At 33.3% G+C, this 20,165-nt stretch overlaps 1 protein-coding gene across 1 annotated transcript in view; it reads left to right on the forward strand.

Annotated features, from left to right (window-relative positions):
* The window catches only part of LOC126738796 (collagen alpha-1(XXVI) chain-like), a 53,704-nt gene extending 37,697 nt beyond the window's left edge, over nucleotides 1–16,007 (forward strand). The window contains exon 2 of the mRNA XM_050444234.1: nucleotides 15,510–16,007. Within this exon, the coding sequence (XP_050300191.1) occupies nucleotides 15,510–16,007 (498 nt within the window). The remainder of the gene's footprint in view (nucleotides 1–15,509) is intronic.
* The last annotated feature ends 4,158 nt before the right edge of the window (nucleotides 16,008–20,165 follow it).

The raw sequence follows: 20,165 nt of genomic DNA on the forward strand, positions 1-20,165 counted from the left end.
CTGAATGAGGTTTTGATAAATAATTTTTGTTTTCACAATGACATTTTCTTTTCTCTTTAAAAATGTTGAATTAAAAATTCTTCAACCGATAGGTCAGAAAGTGTTTTTTGTTACTCCTAAGGCGTGTACCGAAAATTCATAATTATATTATTATTATTATTATTAATATTATTAATATTATGATAGATTTTATGCTAAACGGCCATTACACTCTCTCCTGAGTCCTTTTCATGTTATCGGACTCTGCTTTTTACCTTTATTAAAAAATACTACATTTAAACTAAATTTACATGATATGTTTCTTAAACTAGTTGACGTTATCTGTGTTTCCAATAAACTGTCTGACGATTCGAGAAGGGCATTAGCTTATAGATTAGCTTTCCTTAAGGTTGCGTAGTTTTATGTTTTCGATCAGGCTATTTGGTATTACTCCTGTTGTTGACAGATTAATTGGGATTGTCCGCACTTCTCCCATTTCCCATTGTCTTCTTATCTGATTTTCTAGATCCCTATACTTAAGAATCTCTTCGTTATGTTTTGCTCTTAGGTTGGTTTTATTAGGCTACATCAATAAGGGTTGTCTTCCTAGAAATTTTATCGATTAGTATTAGGTCAAGCCTATAATTACTTATTCGTTGGTCTGTAAATACAGTGCGATCCCAATACTTATTTTACCCAAACTCTCTATTGTTATTACCCAATATTTTAATTTTTTTTTGTATTATTCTAATAACTTAAACACAAATAAAACAATACGATTTAATTAATTTGTAAAAACCATCAATCAATAATTTGAAAAAAAAATCTTTTTTTCCTATACTAGGAAAACACATAAATTGATAATTTGTTAAACAGATCTAAAATTATTGAAAATAAAACGTATTGCTAGTAAAAACTGCTGTGGGACATTATTAATATCGAGTGTTTCCTTCACTTACCCAAATGATTATTTTTTTTAGGTTTTTTTATATTCCTTTATTAACAAAATTGCTTGTATTCTTTTTTGGCATGCCTGAAATCAGGTAATGAATCTCTTCTTGAGGAATAAGGTCGAATATCTTTCCAAAAGAGAGTATTGTTATTCATTTAAGGTTAATGGAGTTGGAACACAACTCCGTAGCCTTCACCCAAATATGTTCAAATGGGCTCATGTCTGGACCTAACGCTGGCCACTCCAAGATACGAATGTTTACATCGTTGAAGTGTTTTTGAGTATTTCTCGTGGTGCGGTGTCTGGCGTTATCATGGATCAGAATAAAACTGTTTCCAATAATATTAACCTGAGGAACAATAAAATCTTGCAGAATTTGATTAATATCCTGACAGCAGTTAAAGGGCCTCCTGGAATCAAGTACAACACCAGCCACCCCATAAGTAAACCCTTTTGGTAGTCTATCCTGAAACTAAAGATATTCATTCCTTCATACATTCTGCAAGACTTTCTTAAGGTCTTTGCAATACCCTGTTACGACCATCCGGAGACGTAAGCTATCTCGACTCATCCGTAAACAAAAGGCGCTCCCAATAATTTTTACCCCAGTATTCATGATTTCTTGCAACCCAAAGATGCGTAAGACGATGAAGTCTAACAAGCTCTGGATCTATTCTATCACTAGCAAGTCCTTGTCTAAACATCCGTTGGCTTACATTGATATTCCAGACGTCGATGAAGTTAATTTTTGATTTCGACAGCTGTAGCTTGACGATCTCGCAGGACTTGTAAGATGATAAATCGATCATTATGAGCGTTGTCATTCCTTTGAGGGCCAGTGACAGTAACCAGTTTCCAAAAAACATTTATAAATACGGTGCTCAGTGCTATTTGATAGAGGATAATAACGGGCAACATAACGCTACTTCTTCGATCTTGAATTGGTACAATCATAGCAGCCGGTGTTTTAGAACTGAAATTATTTAGTTTTTGCCTAAATAAATATAGAAAAACTTTTGAATCGTTTACCGAATATACCAAAATTCTGAAATTTGTCAAATTTATTAAAAACAATAAAAATCTGGCTCCGACCATAGAATGTCTTGTTATATATGGGACACTCTGTATATTAAATTGTTGTGTATAAATCGAAATACCCTCGTATATAGGAATGTTTATAAAAATGTTTATGAAATTCATCAGCTTTTTCCATACGCTGAAACGTATATAGGTTGGCGAACAGAAGACTACATATAGGCATTATGATTGGCACAATTAGCGCCACGGCAGATTCCGATTGTCTGATTTGTTATTTTCGGTACGGTAAGGTCAGCAGACCTTATTTTGCTGTGTGATCGCATACTGCAATGTTAAGTTATTTTAATGGTTTAAAATATTTATCATTATGGCTGTTTATATTCCGATAAAGTTCAATTAATTAAATAGTTTTAGGAGGCAATTCGGCAGTACAATTTAGGGATTCATTCTTGGTAAATTTTGAAATTAGACCGATTCCTTGTGCTAAAACTATTTTTAATGTCGTTTCAAATTTTGAGATATCTTGTTGCCTCCAAGATTGTAGAAATTGTAACATCAAAGCTCAAGAACCACCTATTGAAAGGGTCGAGGAGATAGAATGACGGGAAGAAATGGTTTGTAGTGCTTTAGTTTTGGACACGATCGAGCAAAAGTATTCCAAAGAAAATGGGTATGCACCGTAAAACAGAAGTGTTTCCTGAAGATCAGGGATGAAGAATTGTATTTTGTGAAACCATGATGGAAAAGGCAAATTATAAATTAAAAAAAAACAAAAAAAATAAAAAAACAAAAACAAAAATTAAACAAAAAAAAAATTAAAATAATATTGTGTTTTCAGATGAGTCCGTTTTTCAGATTTTCCATTCATTCGTTACTGGTCGTTTGTTTCCATTCGTTACTGGTCTCAGAAAAACGAGCACAGAAATTTTCAGTTACGTACTCAGTACCCTCAAAAGTAGAATGTTTGAGATGGTATTATGGGCGACCATATTATTGGGCCATCTTTCCTTCATGGTACATTGAACGCCGAAAATATCTTCAGCCTATTTTCAGCATGATAGATCACTGCTCTACTCGTAATGCGGTTAGAGTAAAATAATTTTTAACAAATACTTTTCTTAACCACCTTATTAGTGGGACTGACTAAAATGACTTCAAAGATTTCCGGATTTATTACCAAATGACTTTTACTTGTAGAGTTATTTTAAGGAGACTATTTATAAATATCATAATAGTAGGCCAACAAATTATGGAAAGTTGAGAAATAAAATTGTCGAGTTTGCCAATTCCAATTTACCTCAAAACTATTTTGGAAGTAAGAAGCAAGGAAGTACAGCCTTTGCGATAGGCTAACCTTTTATTTAGCGAAAGAAGGAGGTCTTTTTTAGCCTTTTATTAAAAGAATTATTTATTAGGTTTATTATTTAGAGTTTTATTTCCTATGTTTTATAATATTTACATTCTATTTTTATTAGAAATTATATTTTATTTTAATAAGAATACTGCTTTAATTTTGAATATGCAATATACAGCATAAAACAATTGATATAACAAATCTCTGCATATTTTACACATGTAATTCCTGCATTAAAAAATTATATACCAATGCCGTGCAATATTTTTTTAAATTTTTTTCACAAAAGATACAGCCCCCACGGACGTCAGACGCTTACTAAAAAATGTATGAAATAATCGAGCTCGAACCTCGAAGACCATCGTACTGTCGCGGCGGCGGCGTTGCAACATCTCTCCTGAGAGGAACTTAATATGTGTAGTGATTTATTCGCCAATCTGTATAGTTTTGCGATACCTGCAATAAGGAGCACTTGATCCAGTAGTCTTGTTTGCGAATAAAGACTTTTATTTGAATGTTCAAATTAACCCCAAACAGAAAAGTTTAGTTATCTAACAGACAGTCTAAAATCAAAATTAAGTTTAATTAAATTTAGTTTTTTTGGCTGTGTTATAGTAAAGTAATACCGAACTACTTATAAGCACGCGTTCAACGGCCGTCGTTATCCTATAAAAAAAGGTACACAAAAGAAAAAAAAATTAAACAAAAGTAGGCCGAAGGGTCCAGGTAGAACAATAAATATGACAATCTGACCTGGGGCCGGTTGATTGAAAGGGTCAGCTGTATACCGCGCCACATATCAAACAAAAAGGTCAAATTTAGGGACATTGGCTATGGGCAGATGTTCAATTGTTTTCCCAACTTTTTTTTATGCATGTAGTTTGTCTCGTGTGAGATGGCCTGCTTTCTACTTAATCACAGGTTGTAAAAGGGGTAGAAAGGAGATTTGGGCTATATGAGGTCGGTAGTTTAAGAGGATCAGGGTTCGTGGGCTTTAAAATGCTCTCAGACATTAAAGTATTGCGTATGAAGTAAGTGTTAGCAAGAAGCTTATTTTATAAAGTGAAGTGTTTAATAATTTTTGACTTTGGAATATGAACAATTCTCTAAAATGTCGTAATGTAATACTCGAAAATTTATCGATTCATAGCTCGACCACCTGTAATGCTTGCTTGAAGATACTATTATACGCTGGTTTAAAGTCTACTAATAGATTGTGTAAGACTGTCGAATTTTCTGTAATTTTTGTTGTCACAGTTAAATAGCTGGTCTGTTGATCGTTTCCTTCTAAATTAGTTTTGGTGTTCTCCAAGTATTTCTTTTGCATACGGTGTATTGCTTTTGCGTACGAATCGACCTTTTTTTTAAATGGCCTGGTGAACATACATAACTCTAGATACTGGGATAATGAAAATCTGCATGTTTTTCGGGAAGGTCATACCCAATATCCCCAAAAAATTAATGTTTGGGCAGGAATTTATGGGAATGAAATAATCGGGCCATTTTTTTTGGAAGAAAATTTGACTAGCGAAATTTATTTAAACCTTTTAGAAAATGCAATATACCCTTTCATCATCCAATCTATGGAAAATCAAGTAGATCAACATGGTGCTATATTATTGAATGAAAATAATATACATTTTCAGCAGGATGGAGCTTCCCCGCACTACACTTTGGTAGTTCGAGAGTGGCTTGATGAAAATTTTCGAGAAAAGTGGATTGACAGACGTGGTGCAATCGAATGGCCTGCGCGGTCTCCGGACCTAACCCCACTAGACTTTTTTCTTTGGGGCTACTTAAAAAGCAAAGTTTATAAAACCCCATCTGAGAGTATTGAGAATTCAAAAAATATAATATTTCAAGAATGCAGAGAAATTAGCGGGCAGACCCTTGCCAATGTTCGTAAGGAGTTTGAAAATAGACTTTTTTATTGTCTTGCTAATAACGGCGCGCATTCTGAACATTTAATAAAATAAATTTGTTAAACTAATTAAATTTGTTTTTCTACTCTACCGATTTACACTTTAATTGCTTCTTGGTCAATCAATTTTATTTTTTTTACAACAATTGATAGCATAATGAATGCCCTTTAAAATAATGTGACACCATGGGGTAGCCATTTGACATACCAAAGTGTGGCGTAAATAAAATATTCATTATTTCTAGACATTTTCGCTAACTATTTGCTTACACATTTACTGATTTCATTTTTTTTGGTACCGTTGAATAGAGAATTATACGCTCCTTTTTATGATGTATCACATAATGGGGGTTCCCATCTGACATATTAAAGTGAGGCTAGCTGGAGGTGAGGAGGTGATTGACAGAACTTTAGTAAATGCATAATTAAACGTCCCCCTGTATATCTAATTTGACGTTTTTTTTTTTCTTTTTTTTTTTTTTTTTTTTTAAAAGTTATTAAGGGTAGATCGTTTTGAAATGAAAGCACTGTATAAAAAATTTAATTTTATATACTTATAACCAGCAAGGGTATAAAAAGCTGTTTAAAAAATAAACAATTTAATCAGTTTACAGGATTTATTTTATTTAGTACTTAAAATATTCCCCCGTTATTTTCTAGACAATAATAAAGTCTGTTTTAATATTTCTTACGAACATTGGCGAGTATATGTCCACTTATGTTTCTAAATTCACGAATAATTCGATTTTTTAAATCATTGATATTGTCAGAGGAGGTTTTATAAGCTTTCCCTTTTAAATTCTCCAAAGGAAAAATCTAGTGGTTTTAAGTCTGGCGACCGTGCAGACCATTGGATTGCACCACGTCTGCCAATCCACATTCCTGGAAACTTGATTTCGTTTATTTCTGTTCTTTGACTTTTTTTCGTTGAGTATCGTAACACTATTTTTTCCAAAGATTGAATTAGGCGCTTAAGGAATATATTATATTTTTGAGGAGGTTTAAATAAATGTGTTCAGTGAAAATTTTTTCCAAAAAAAATAGCCCGATGATTTTGTTACCATAAATTCCTGCTAGATTGCTATATTGTTTTCAATTTAAAATAAAGTGTGACACTATGAGTATAAAATTAAGCGTTTCCCTGTGTACGCGTTTTTTTTAACGGTATTAAAGGTAGTTTGTTTTAAAATGAAAGCACTGTATATTTACGATACCTCACATAATCCATACTCTTTAATCCATATAAAAAATTTCTGGAAAAATTAGTTCCATAAAGAATCCCACCCGTCGACTCCTACTTTGTATTTAATAAATTTGAAACAAAACTTGATTCATACATCAAATTATTTGGTACATCCTCGTATTTTTTGCTTTTTGGTACTACCCTATTTCTGGCACTGTTTCTATTTTTCTTTAGTAAGTAAACAGTTGTATATTGAAACTAGTTAGTTACATTGAAGCTTGCTAGCTGATCAAAATAAATAGTCGATCAGACACTAAAGTACTTGAATACACTCAAGTACGGTAAATTTAATTAGTACTATCGACAAATAAATATTATTATAAAATTCTAAGAAATAGTGGATAATTTATTTTTATATAATCTGTTTTGTTTACATCAAAAAAACCATAAAATTACACGTAAAATTAATAAAATACATAAAAAATTGCAAACCAAAACATACAAAAAGAACCAATATAGATACCAATAAAATGGTATTAAAATAAAGTACGATAAGCAAAACTATACAGGCAGATGTTTTTTTTTAACTTAATTTTTTGGTATTTATAGATACTATAAATCTTAAGAATCGCTAATTTGCTTGACAGATCTTTATGCAGGGTGCTACAGAATAAGATGCTGATCCTTAACGATGTTAATTCTTAAAATATTTTTTCCCGCGGTAATCGCATGTCGGATAAAAAAAAGAAAAGATATTAAATTTGCCCTACAATAAATGACGATTATCAAATGGTTTTTATTTTACGGAAAAGCAGTGGGGTACATAATATTTTTGAAAAAAAAATTGTTCCTGTACGGATGCCTCTGATAAACTTTAAACTCCTACGTCAAAAAATGACTATGAATACGTAAAGGATGTGTACTAAATTGCAGAAACATACCCAGGAAGTTAATAAAGTTATGATAAAGAAACGATTTTTTTCTTAAGATTTTAACACCCTGTGGCTTAAAAGTTTAGCGGTTTAGAACACAGCTTTATTTGAACTTTTCTTCTTAAAAATTACCTAAGGATTAACAGCCTTAACGATCAGCATCTTATTCTGTAACATCCTATGAAGGAGCATTTACACAACGTTGAAACGTTAATTTAAATGGTATACGTAGTCCAAAATCAATATCAAACAAAAAATATAGTAGAGGATATGAGACTTTCACCATATTTATTATTTTTATTTGCTTTTATACTGTATCAAATAAAAAAATCAATTAAAAAATAGCATAACACTTTTTTCTTATTAAATATAATAGCAACAAAATACACTTACAAAAATGTAAAGCCATCCCTGTCCAAATGCGGCAAAATATAATAAAGGTGCAATTTTTTTTTACCGGATTAAATCCAAAATCGTATATTATCAAAAACTGTCGGGCTGTCGCGTCGTCCGATTTTATTTGGCAGCAGATCATGAAACATGCATCTGTATGTTTTATTCATTTAACAACGTCCAGAAAATGGAGGCGCCATTGCAAAATTGACAACAAAATGCACGCGGGTATATCTTTTGACCCGTCAACCCCCTCGCCCCCCATTCCAGGCTCTGACAGAAAATCGATTCGTCGCTCGTTTTTATATTTTTACGTTTCGTATTTTTGCATTCGAAATAATGGAGTTTTTGTTTTTTTTTTGTTGTTGCAATATCAACCTGGTTAATTGCTCTATCCTAAGAACCCAATCTGAACAATTAATAAATTGTAAATTTTTTGACAGAATTTAAAATTCACTATATATAATTATATAATTCTGTGGTGGGTCAATGTTATGAACTCTAAAGCTTCGGTGCTTTATAACAAATTAATTTTTTATTTAAGTATGTTAAGTAAACGCAAAATGTAAGATTTTTTGTTTTTTGCTACTTCTGGTTAAGCGTTACAAATTTTTTTGTTTTAGTCTGCCCTACTTCTTAAAATATATAAGTAAGATATAAAAAATTTGTAGAAAAATTACTTTCCAAAAAACTTTTTTTCTTAACACTAAGTTTTGCCTGGCTTCTAAGTTATTCGTATCTTAATACTAATTACTCATTTCTTTTTTTTTAACTGACGTAAAAGCTAAAAACTTTTTTCTCAATATTTCTAAAAATGCTCACATTTCAAATGCTTGACAATATTGTAACTTCATTTATACACAATTTTCTCATACAGTTCTTCGAGATATCTTTTTTAATGTTTGTTTAAAAATAAATGTGAGCGGCGAAAAAGTTTTTTTTAAAGCCCATATCTCGAAAACCAGACAAGATTGAAATTAAAAAAAATGTACATAGGGTTCCTTATATAATTCAATTAGTTACCTGTTTTAGCGTTTTTTCAAAAAATAAGTTGAGAAAAAATTTAATTTTTAAAAATTTCAAATTTATTTTTACAAAATAGATAATACATACAATAGGTTCAAATTATCAGTTAAATAAAGCAAAAAATAGCTTTAGAAATATGTTACCGACAATAGACTGCATGGTTTCAAAAAGGCAGTCTACTACTTCTAATCTTATTTTGATCACAAAATTTATTTCAGAAGCTATAAATAATAACTTTTAGGTTAATATAGTCTATACAGCCTTTTTAAAAGTTCTCGATAGCCATGGCAATTTTATTCTTACATCAAATTTTTTTGGTCAATTTGGGGTGTCATTTCTTTTAACTAGTCTTAACTCTTTCTATCTTACAAATTTTTCTTAATACGTTGAATGCTTTGCACACAGCTTACGTGAAATAATAACTCCTCAGCTCTACATTGGAACTTCTACTCTTTAACTCATTTATAAATAATATTTCTAAGAATTTAGAAGTAAACAGCTTGTTATACTGCGATGGCAAAAAGTAATACTGCAGGATTGCCACTATTGAATTTCAGGAATTTCACATACAAAGAAGCATTAAATGCTTCTAATTGTAGTGTAGTTTCCCATAATTTAAAAAAGAACTGTATTACTTACCCGTATAAAATTGAAGATCAGAGCCTACCTAGGATCAACTCAGACCTAGGAGTTATTTTTGACAGCTCACTTATATTTAATTAGCCTACCGAAGATATTATAAACAGAAGATTTAAAATGCTGAGCTTCATTATTAGAAACTCGTAAATTTTTGACAATGTCTCAAGCATTGGGCTCTAATTTTTTTCATATGATGTTTGTTCAATTTTTGATTACTCTAAATGTCGTATTTTCACATGATTATTTGCTTAGCAGATTTCAGTTGAAATATTTACAATAAAATTCAGCAGATCTACAACTTTTACATGGAGATCTTGCAAATTTTAAACTTAAGCACTCCTCATCCGTCAACTTGCACTCCTTAAACATTTTATCTTATAAGACTTAGAACCATCATCATAACATTTTTGCCTTTACGAAAAGCTTACAATTTTATGCAGAATCCGTATGATATACATATGCAACTATGGATTGGTCGATATTAAGAGAATTTGCTTAGTTTAGATATTCTTGCTCTCTTCAATTTTCCTAAGTATTTAATCATTTCTTAGTCTGTATAAATTTTAATTTAATCTAAGTAACCATTTACCAGTTTTATATGCAATTTTTGTTACTCTATTATTGGAGTTTCTCTGTTGAGAGATATAAAAACATAAACAAATATAGAGAAGTGTTGGAAATGTCATTTAATTGTCAATTAAATAAAAAAAACAGGTTTAGATATTAAGTACTACAGTAAAAAAAAAATTAATTTTCAAATTACCCCATATGTGAAAATCTACCTTAGGCTTTAAAGATTCACAATAAGAATTTTTTTTACAAAATATACAGAAAACTAAAACCATTTTCTCACTTTTTTTTCTCACTGCATCATTTCACCTAAATTAAGTGTAAGCTAATTTTTTTGTAACATTTTTTATAAAAATTTTTTCAAAATATACATTAATAATGTGTTTAATTTTTTCACTATTTTATTTTTAAATTTGACACTTTTCCACCATTTCACAAATTTACCCTTTCAACTACTTTGTAATATCAACAGCATTATTATTTTATATTTATATAAGTACTACATTTTTTCATACAATATGGGACAATATCTTTCTTTTTTTAAATGGCTCCTAAATAAACGCCAAAAATTCAAACATTTGGAATAAATCATTGACTCTTTGTAGTTAGCTTTTATATTATCGATAATATATTGCGCTTATTATAATTTTGTAGTAAGAAATTACTAAAAAAACTTCTCTTAGATTGTGCTAATTAAGATAGTGAAGAAAATAAGTTTCGAAACTGCTTTTTAGCGCTCCTTTTTGAAACGAGACATTGCAATTTTTTTCCACGTCGTATGGAATTTTTACATCCTTTTCCTAACGGCGGCCCCTCTTAATGAGACTTAATTCATTCAAATATTTTTTTAAATGTTATAGATCTACTACGTATATCTATTATAGAAAATATAGAACAAATTAAAAAAATACTCCTAAAAGCCTGGAAATCTCTACAAATACGTTTCAATCCGAAAAACATACACAGACCCGGAAATTTGGAATATAGTGGAAAAATGGTGCCTTTAGAACGACCTAGGTATCAGCCTCAAAAAAGCACAACTCCTACTATTTACAAGGAGACGTAACTTTGGCATACCACCAGTTTTGTCTCTAGGAGGCATGCAGTTAGAATAATCCAGGACTGTTGAGGTATCTGGGAATCATATTAGATTCCAAACTCACAGGAAATAGTGATCATATCAAACTCTTGACATGATCACCATCAGGACCTGTGCGCTTTGGGACGATTTTCGTAGCACCTGGGGTAGGTCCGCTTAGGTCCTTCACTGGAACCCATTATCAATTGTCCTCGAACCTCTTCTTATATACAGGGCCATCGTTTGGTGGCCCTGTATGGAGAAAGGAAAAACTAAAGCTAAACAAGATAGAGTTCAATGCTTTGCATGACTTCGTATAGCGGTCTTATTGCCAACGGCTCAACGAAAGCACTTGAGGCACTATTGAGCCTTCTGCCCCTAGTTTTTGTGGTGCAATTCAAGGCAATAAGAACTCCGAATAAGCTACATGCTCTTGTTGAACCACATACTGGTGAAACAAGAATCTAGTCACAGACCAAACAGCAATTTCCTCTCCTTCTGACGGGCAGTACCTAGATGGTAACTATAACTGTGGATATTAAAGGTTTTATGATCCATATCACAATCAGAGGGCAATCAAATAGGTCCTCATTGCTAAACAATGAAACTATCTGGTATACGGATATCCAGAATAAATAATAAGGCTGGTGCAAGATTTTGTGGTGAGGCCTCATATACCAGAAGAACATACTTGCTGGGGAAGCATGTTACTGTCTTTCAGGCTGAAGTTTCACTGTATTGAAATGCAAATGCTTTTTATTCTTGTACTGTCGGAGCACAGGGCTTCCTTTACTAACTACTATTACGGCCAAAGAGTTGAGCTCCACCCTCATACTGGAGTGGTACATAAAAGTCCTGGGGGAACAGATGAAGGTGAGCTGCAGGGTTCAGCTTATCTAGGTGCCAAGCCACTTAGACTATGCAGGAAATCAGAAAGCAGACTTCTTTGCTAAACTAAGATTTGATCAAATGCGTAGCTGTTGCATCTATAAAGAGTCTGCTAGATAAGTGAAGCGTCCAGAGATAGGCGAAAACATCAGGCATAAAATAGGCAAAGGCACACATAGACGTATTCTCTGTTTATTTCACCAAACAACTATTGCGCTTAAAGAGGCGAAATCCGCTTAGGGACAGATCTTTTACTCTTCAGATCATAGGTATTGCGGAAATCTCCGAATGACGGTGATGCTGGGACGAGGATAAAGACCACGTAATCGGGGAGTGCCCGGCACTTTCGCATGCTAGGTCTAAATATCTAGATAACACCTAGAGTCTATCTAGTGACATTAGTTCTTGGTGCCTCATTGATTTCTCCGCAACTATTGGCCTCTGGTAGCCTTGGATGGAAACACGCAACGAGTTTGACTTTGACTGCCCACTGCCTTACCATTTAAATTAACATTTGAATTTCGAAAGAGATTAAAAATTCCACCTATTTTTACAATTCTTGGAAGATACCAAAATGACGTCAAATATTTGGAACAAAAGAAAAATTACGCTCTAAAAGATTGAAAAATTCTAGAAATTATTTTTAAAACCCGGAAGAGATTGAGAGAGTTGTTAAATGCCTGAAAAAATAAAAAAACTCAAAAATCAGCTTTTTTTATTATTTAAACATATTATGCTTTTTGAATTACTAAAACATAAAAAATTATTTCCAATACCTTAAAGATATAAAAAAAAAGCTCCAAAAGCCTGACAAACGTAAAAAAGGAATTCCCAAAAATGTTAAACAACTAATATTAAAAGAAATTTAAAAATTTCTCCAAATTCTGTAAAAAAAAAATTACAGCTACAAAGTCAAAAAAGCATCTTGTTTCTCTCAGGCCTTTTGCATATATAAATTTAATAAAAATTTAATAAAAAGAACTGACATATCCATTATTCTTTTTTAACACGATGCCTGGACGCGTAAAATTAAACACGACCAAAGATAGGCCTTTATAGTTTTGCTATTCGTTCTGCGTGCGTTGCCGTTCTATTGATTTTAAATTAAAATAATTAAATTAATTTTACTAATTGCAAAACATTGGACTGGCCCGGAATATATAAAATCAATAGGTCTAACAGCCAACAACGGGAGAGGATCGAACGAAGTATGACGAATATAATATTAATGTATAAATTTAAACTAATATAATATGTTTTCATGTATAAACATGTTACAAATATCTAATAAAATGCAGTACGCCATGTTAACCAGGTTTACTTCATTACGTTAATAATAAATTATAATTGCTGTGTATGTATTTATATGGGTAGCTCCTGATTCAATGAATTTTGACTAGTGAGTTATAAAAAAAATCGGTAATAATTATCAAATTGCCTAAAATTTGATGTGCGTCCTAGCAATAATTTTGGTAGGTACATGCTATATTGTTGTGTCGAATTCTTGTGAAATGCATATTTAATTGGGGATTATGTAACGATTTAAAATAAGAAAGGCTTCAGGTATATTTTCCTTTATTTTTCAATTTTAAGTCTACTTAATTAAAATATTTTTATTTAACTAGCCTAATACCTGTAGAAAAAAATACATATATATATACTATAATTTTATTCATTTTGTATATATTTCATGTCATTAGTTTTATTTCATTTCTTTCAGACCAAGCCATACCAAAACATGTAGAAGACGATACTGCTTATAAGTTAAGGTGTCCATTCTGGTGCTCTTCAATACTTATAAAAATATAAAACAAAAAATCCATAAATTAATTTGCATAAATTAATTTAAAAAAATGGGACCGACTCAGTTTAATTAAATATGTAAAAAAACATAAAACAGCAGATAACAGATTACTGCAGGTTACATAAAATAAATTTTAAAACAAATATACAGGGTGTTTGGCGGAGGGTTAGCCAAACTTGGTGGGCATATAGATAGGCTCAGACAGAAGATATTTTCTTAATAAACTTGTGTTCTAAAAATCTTGGGTTTTTTATATCATTAATTTTCAAAAAATTATGCCTTTTGACATCTTTAAATTTTTTTCAGCATATTTTTCACGTTTTTTTACATTTGTATTTAGTCTGTTATGTATCCTGAATCTAAAAAAATCAATATCAAGTACAAATAATACCGAAATAATTCGTTTTGAGCTTAAAAAGTTAATACAAGTAGCAAAAAAAGTTATGAAAGGTAACTTTAACTTGACGCAAAAAAAAACTAAAATCTATCAAGATGTTCAGGTGGTTTTAAAAACATCTCCAATTGATACTCTTTTCAACGATATACGATGTGTAACACAAAGCCGACTACCTTGTCACAATTCATGACTTTAAAGGAAAATAAAGTAAAAAAAAAATATTTTTTAAATTTTATGTATTTATTTCAAAATTACAAATTTTGTTGAAACTGCGCTCCCCTGGCTCTTATACATGCCCTACATCCCCGTCGCATTTCTACTATCGTAAGGCGAAGTCGCATCTCTTCTCTAACGGTTAGAAAAGCGGCATTGATTCTTTGAATTAAGTAGTCTATATTGTCAATTTCCACCTCGTACACGAGTTCTTTCGCACGTCCCCATACGTAAAAGTCGAGAGGGGTTAAATCAGGGGACCGAGGAGGCCATGCGATGGGACCTGCTCTTCCGATCCACAAATTGGGAAAAGTATTGTCCAGAAATTCTCTAACGGCGATCCGATAGTGTGCAGGACACCCGTCATTCTGGAAGACGATTGCCCGTCTTCATTAAATATGGGTATATCAGCCAATAATTGTGGGAGATCATTTTGTAAAAAATGTAAGTAATTGTCTCCGCTGAGGTTTCTCGGTAAGTAGTGTGGACCGATGGGTGTCTCCCAATCACACCTGCCCAAACATTAACACTGAATTTTGTTTGGAAAGACTTGGCTGTGGTCAAATGCAGATTTACGTTTTTGTCTTCCCAATAATGTAAATTATGTTGGTTAAATATCCCCGCACGTGTAAATGTTGATTCATCTGTCCATAAGATGCTTTTTAAAAAGTGTCCATTTTCAACGTCTGCGTGAAGCAAAAAGCGGCAAAATTGTACCCGTCGCTCATAGCAGAAGATCTAGAATATAAATAAATCTTGTAGAAGACCTAGAATAGAGTATCACGATGCCAGTAAAAATTGCGGAATTAAGTTGTTGATGTAGTATGAAATTACCTTGCACTGGGGTGTAATGGAAAGGATGCCTTCATTCTGCCTTGACAACTGACCATGCTTTCCATGTAGAAATGTTCAGATCTGTAGCTACTTTCCTTGTACTAGTGGTGGGATCCTCATCGAATGCGCGAGTCACGTTTTCATTTACAGCAACATCATACTGCCTCCGATTGATCCTCGGTTCTTGAAAATTTAGATTGCCTGTTTCCCTTAATCACCCACCACTAGAGGAACTACTGGACTACGATCCCGTCCCACCAGCAAGAAGAGCAGGCAACCACAGGAGGCCGAAATCCCAACTCCTCTAGGCTGAGGAACCCTTCCAGAAGAGGACACCCCCCAGGCCGACAGGCACCACCAGGCCCACCAGGACCACCGGCCCACCAGGGCCACCCGGCCCTCCAGGACCACACGGCCCTCCAGGACCTCAAGGCCCTCCAGGACTACCCAGCCCTCCAGGCCCGGCGGTCCTCAGGACCAACGGACCTTTAGGACCGCACGGTCCCCCAGGACTACGGTCCGGGATCGGCCGGCCCTCTAGGACCAACGGACCTACAGGACCGACGGGACTCCAGGATACAGGACACAGCCCTCCAGGACCACAGGCCCTCCAGGACCACCCGGCCCTCCAGGACTACCAGGTCCCCCAGGACCGGCGGTCCTCCGGGATCAGCGAACCTTTAGGACCGCACGGCCCTCCAGGACTACGGTCCAGGACCGGCCGGCCCTTCAGGTCAACAGACCCTCAGGACTGTCGGACCTCCGGGACACCAGCCCTCCAGGACCAACCGGTCCCCCGGACCTGACGCCCCGACCAGGACAACACGCGACAGAGAACTTCGAAGAACAGGAACACAGAACGACCGTAAGCAACAAACCAGCAAGACAAAGTAATTATCATCTTCCTTTCAGGATGAGACGACCCAAGCCCCGCTTAATGTGTACAGCGGGGTGCAGAGCGAAGGTGACGTCCCCCCACGCCGGGCGGGGGACCGAGCTGGTTCTGTAGTCTCACGTCGAGATGTCTGGAGGGTTTATTAGGCCTCTGGCCCGGAAACCCGAAGGAACGTCTGCCAGAGAGGCCCGGATGCTTTTAACGGACCAGGTAAAAGCGCCGGGGGAGGTGGTGGGCTCTCCTTTTCGCGTCGCGTTTTTTTTCCCTTAATCGACGAAAAGTGTTAGCAAAAGTGTTGTAGTGGGGCACACGCCTAATGGAGTATTACTCCTCATAAATTCTTTGTGCTTCTCGCGTATTACCATTGGCTCTTCCATAAGCAAAGACAATATCGGCGTATTCTTTGGTAGTATATGCAGCCATTGTGGCAATAATGATACGCAAATAAGGAAAGTCACAACAACAATATAAAAACTTAATTAACAGCAACAATAACAACAGTATTAACAATAACAATAACAACTACATAAACGATACAATACTAAATTAACGACTTGGGTACGTAAGAAAGCTAAAAAGTTACACCACGACAAATGACAAATGTTAAATGACAACAACAATATGTAGCACATATTGTTGTTATCACAACAACAATCCCATAGCATGTTCCACGATCTCCTCATTTGACCATTCAAATAATCGATGCCGCTTTTCAAACTATCAGAAAAGAGATGCGACTTCGTCTTACGACAGTGGAAATGCGACGGCGACGTAGGGCATGTATTAGAGCCAGGGGAGCGCAGTTTTAATAAAATTTATAATTATGAAATAAATACATAAAATTAAAAAAATATTTTTTTTTACTTTATTGTCCTTTAAAGTCATGAATTGTGGCAAGTTAGTCGGCTTTGTGTGACACATCGTATATCATTGAAAAGAGTATTAATTGGAGATGTTTTTAAAACTACCTTAACATCTTGATAGATTTTAGTTTTTTTTTGCGTCAAGTTTAAGTTACCTTTCATAACTTTTTTTGCTACTTATATTAACTTTTTGAGCTCAAAACGAATTATTTCGGTATTATTTGTACTTGATATTAATTTTTTTAGATTCAGGATACATTACAGAATAAATACAAATGTAAAAAAAACGTGAAAAATATGCTGAAAAAATTTAAAGATGTCAAAAGGCATAATTTTTTGAAAATCCTGAAAATAACACAAAATCAATGATATAAAAAACCCGAGACTTTTAGAACACAAGTTTATTAAGAAAATATCTTCTATCCTAGAGCCTATCTATATGCCCACCGAGTTTGGCTAACCCGCCGCCAAACACCCTGTATATTTCTTATGAAATGCATTTCAATAGCTCTAATTATAGTGGTCATCAACGTGTTGCTAATTCTTTTGCAACATTCTTCAAATAAAAATTATAATAATAATAGAATGTCTTTATTTGTAAATCATATAGAATAATCCGATACATACACATACAATTATAATATTAATGTTGTCGTTATCTTACATAACAAAAAGGAGCTAAAAACAATAAAAAAAGACGTAACTCCGGTAACAAAAAAAAAATAAATAAAAAAAACAAATGTGCAATGAAAATTGTACAAACATTTTTTTAAAGAGCCTATAGATCAAGCTTTTAGATCTGCAAGAATATCATATCATGAAAGAAAGATGGCTGTAAAAAAACTTGTCTTGTGAGGTGATGAGGTAATTAAACCATTAAATCTTAAAAAATCGTCTATTCGGTATTTAATCTCCTCTAGCAAGTAAGGAGTTACACTTAATAATTATAATTTTTCAAATAGAACCAAAGAATTTAATCTGCGTCTCTTCGCCATATCTAACCAGTTGCACTCCTTTAGTTTATGAGAGACCGGCTCGGACTTTCCAATTTCAGAGATGTATCTATCTAGCAAAATTTTTGTACCCGCTGAATCTTTTGTGTTTCAGTAAAACCTAAACAAGATGAATGAATCATATCACAAAAGTTAAAATGGCTCAAAATTATGAAGTGTCACTCAGCCTAATTTTTTAAAGATTCCGATAGTGAATGCCTTTGAGGATAAAGTATATGCTTTTGTAGATAAGGTATAATGTGGCTTTTAAAGCCCAATAATAAAGAGATAATTAAAGATTTTTTTAAAAGAAGTTTTTAACAATTCTTGGTAAAATTCTTTATAGGAAGGGTTTGTATGTTTAGTGGCTTCTATTTAAGAAAATAAGTGCAAAATGCACTGAATCATTCTATCACTGCAATCTAAAAAGGGCAACTGTGTGAAATTCCTTCAGTCTCTTGTTTCATAAGTGGCACCCACCACACCATAGGGCATTTTGAGGAGTTGTATGGCAAGGCTGAGTAGGGATTTTCAGAGTAACAAAAGAACTTCTTACATCCTCCTTGTAGCCAATTTGGGCAAGTATTCTTACTTGCAACTTCTCTGCAAGTTGAGTACTCTTACTGAACGAGGAAAATTCCTTCACACATTAGACTATAAAAGCCCTTAGAATGGATGGGGGCATGGTAAGCAGTCAGATAGTCAAAGTCCCTACTTGACTTCTTTTTTGGCTATGTCACTGTAGTGACTTTTAAAGGCACACTTTAAGTCAAGAGTGACTCCTAAGAATTTCATTTTAAAGGATGTAAAATATAAAGACCAATTGGGTCTAATAGTATCTCCAACATTTTCGTCAGACAGTGTAGATACTCGTTATCTTAGCCGTTGCGTAGACATTTGACCTTTTTTTAATAGCCTAATATTTAGCTATTTGAGCTGGAACTGTAACAGAATTATCGTTAATAAACACCACTATGATATAATAAAATACAATACAAAGCTCTTTATTAAAAATCTTTAAATTTACAAATAATTTCTTAAAATAAAAATAAGGCACATATGCTCTACAGAGCTGGTCTGTGCAATAAATACAAACTCAAAGCTTAAGATTAAAAAACCTACAACCAAATCACACATACACAACTAACATACATTGGTAATTAAACAAAAACAAAGTATGAAAAATCCTATAAAACATTAGTTTTTCTTTATCGCTCTCTCTTCCATATTGCGCTGGTGGATTTTTTGTTTTTAACTGCAAACAATAGTTATTTTGTTTTCAAAGGACAATATGAATCTGCATTATCTAATCTTGCACGTTATTTTCTAATATATATTCCCTAATTTATAAGTTAAAGTATAAGGAGTTATTTGATCTTTGAGTATTGAAGTTTACATTACTATTTGATCTAGTTGGGTAATTATGATTTATTGTTTTATAATTAGTTTTTCCTTAATGAATATAATTTACAACTTACAAAATGTATAACGTTTCGAAAACCACCAAAGATGTCAATGTGCAAAGTTCATCTTTCGGAAATATTCTTGGCTTATCATATATAATCTTAATAACCCACCTTTGCAGATTTTTAATTTTTACGTAATATCCATTATAACCACCTCCCCAGATACATAGACCATAATTTAAAACCGACTTCACTAGTGCTTGATATATTTGCTTCAGTATTTTAGTACTAAGAAAGCCTGTTAGTCGTTTAAATTTATAAATGTTACGCCTTAGTTTATTTGAGGTAATATTAATATCGCACTTCCATCTGAAGTGTTGGTCTATTTGTATTCCTAGGTATCGTATGTCATTCTCACTTTGTATTCTTAGGTTGCAGCTATAGTTTTTTCTACTTTCACATAAATGCACAGTAATACTGCTAAATTTGGTTGACCGTTTATATACAGAGAAAAAGTAATATATTTTGTTCTGGCAGTATTTAGGCTTACCAAATTAGCATTTAGACAAGCATAACTTAATTGTATTTTATTTTCAGCAGCAATTTTCGGTTTGTCTCAACTACTTTCAGAAACCACATCCACAATATCATCCGCGTTAGAAGCTGTTATTCCTTTATAGTTTGGTAAGTTAAGTAAGTCGTGTATAAATATATATATTTATCAGGAAAAGTACTGGTCCCAAAATTGTTTCCTGTGGAATTCCCATTTGTAAGACCTTCTCTGCGCTAAGTGTGAAACCATTTTTTT

This window comes from Anthonomus grandis, chromosome 7 (genome assembly GCF_022605725.1).
Source record: "Anthonomus grandis grandis chromosome 7, icAntGran1.3, whole genome shotgun sequence".
Lineage (NCBI taxonomy): Eukaryota > Metazoa > Arthropoda > Insecta > Coleoptera > Curculionidae > Anthonomus > Anthonomus grandis.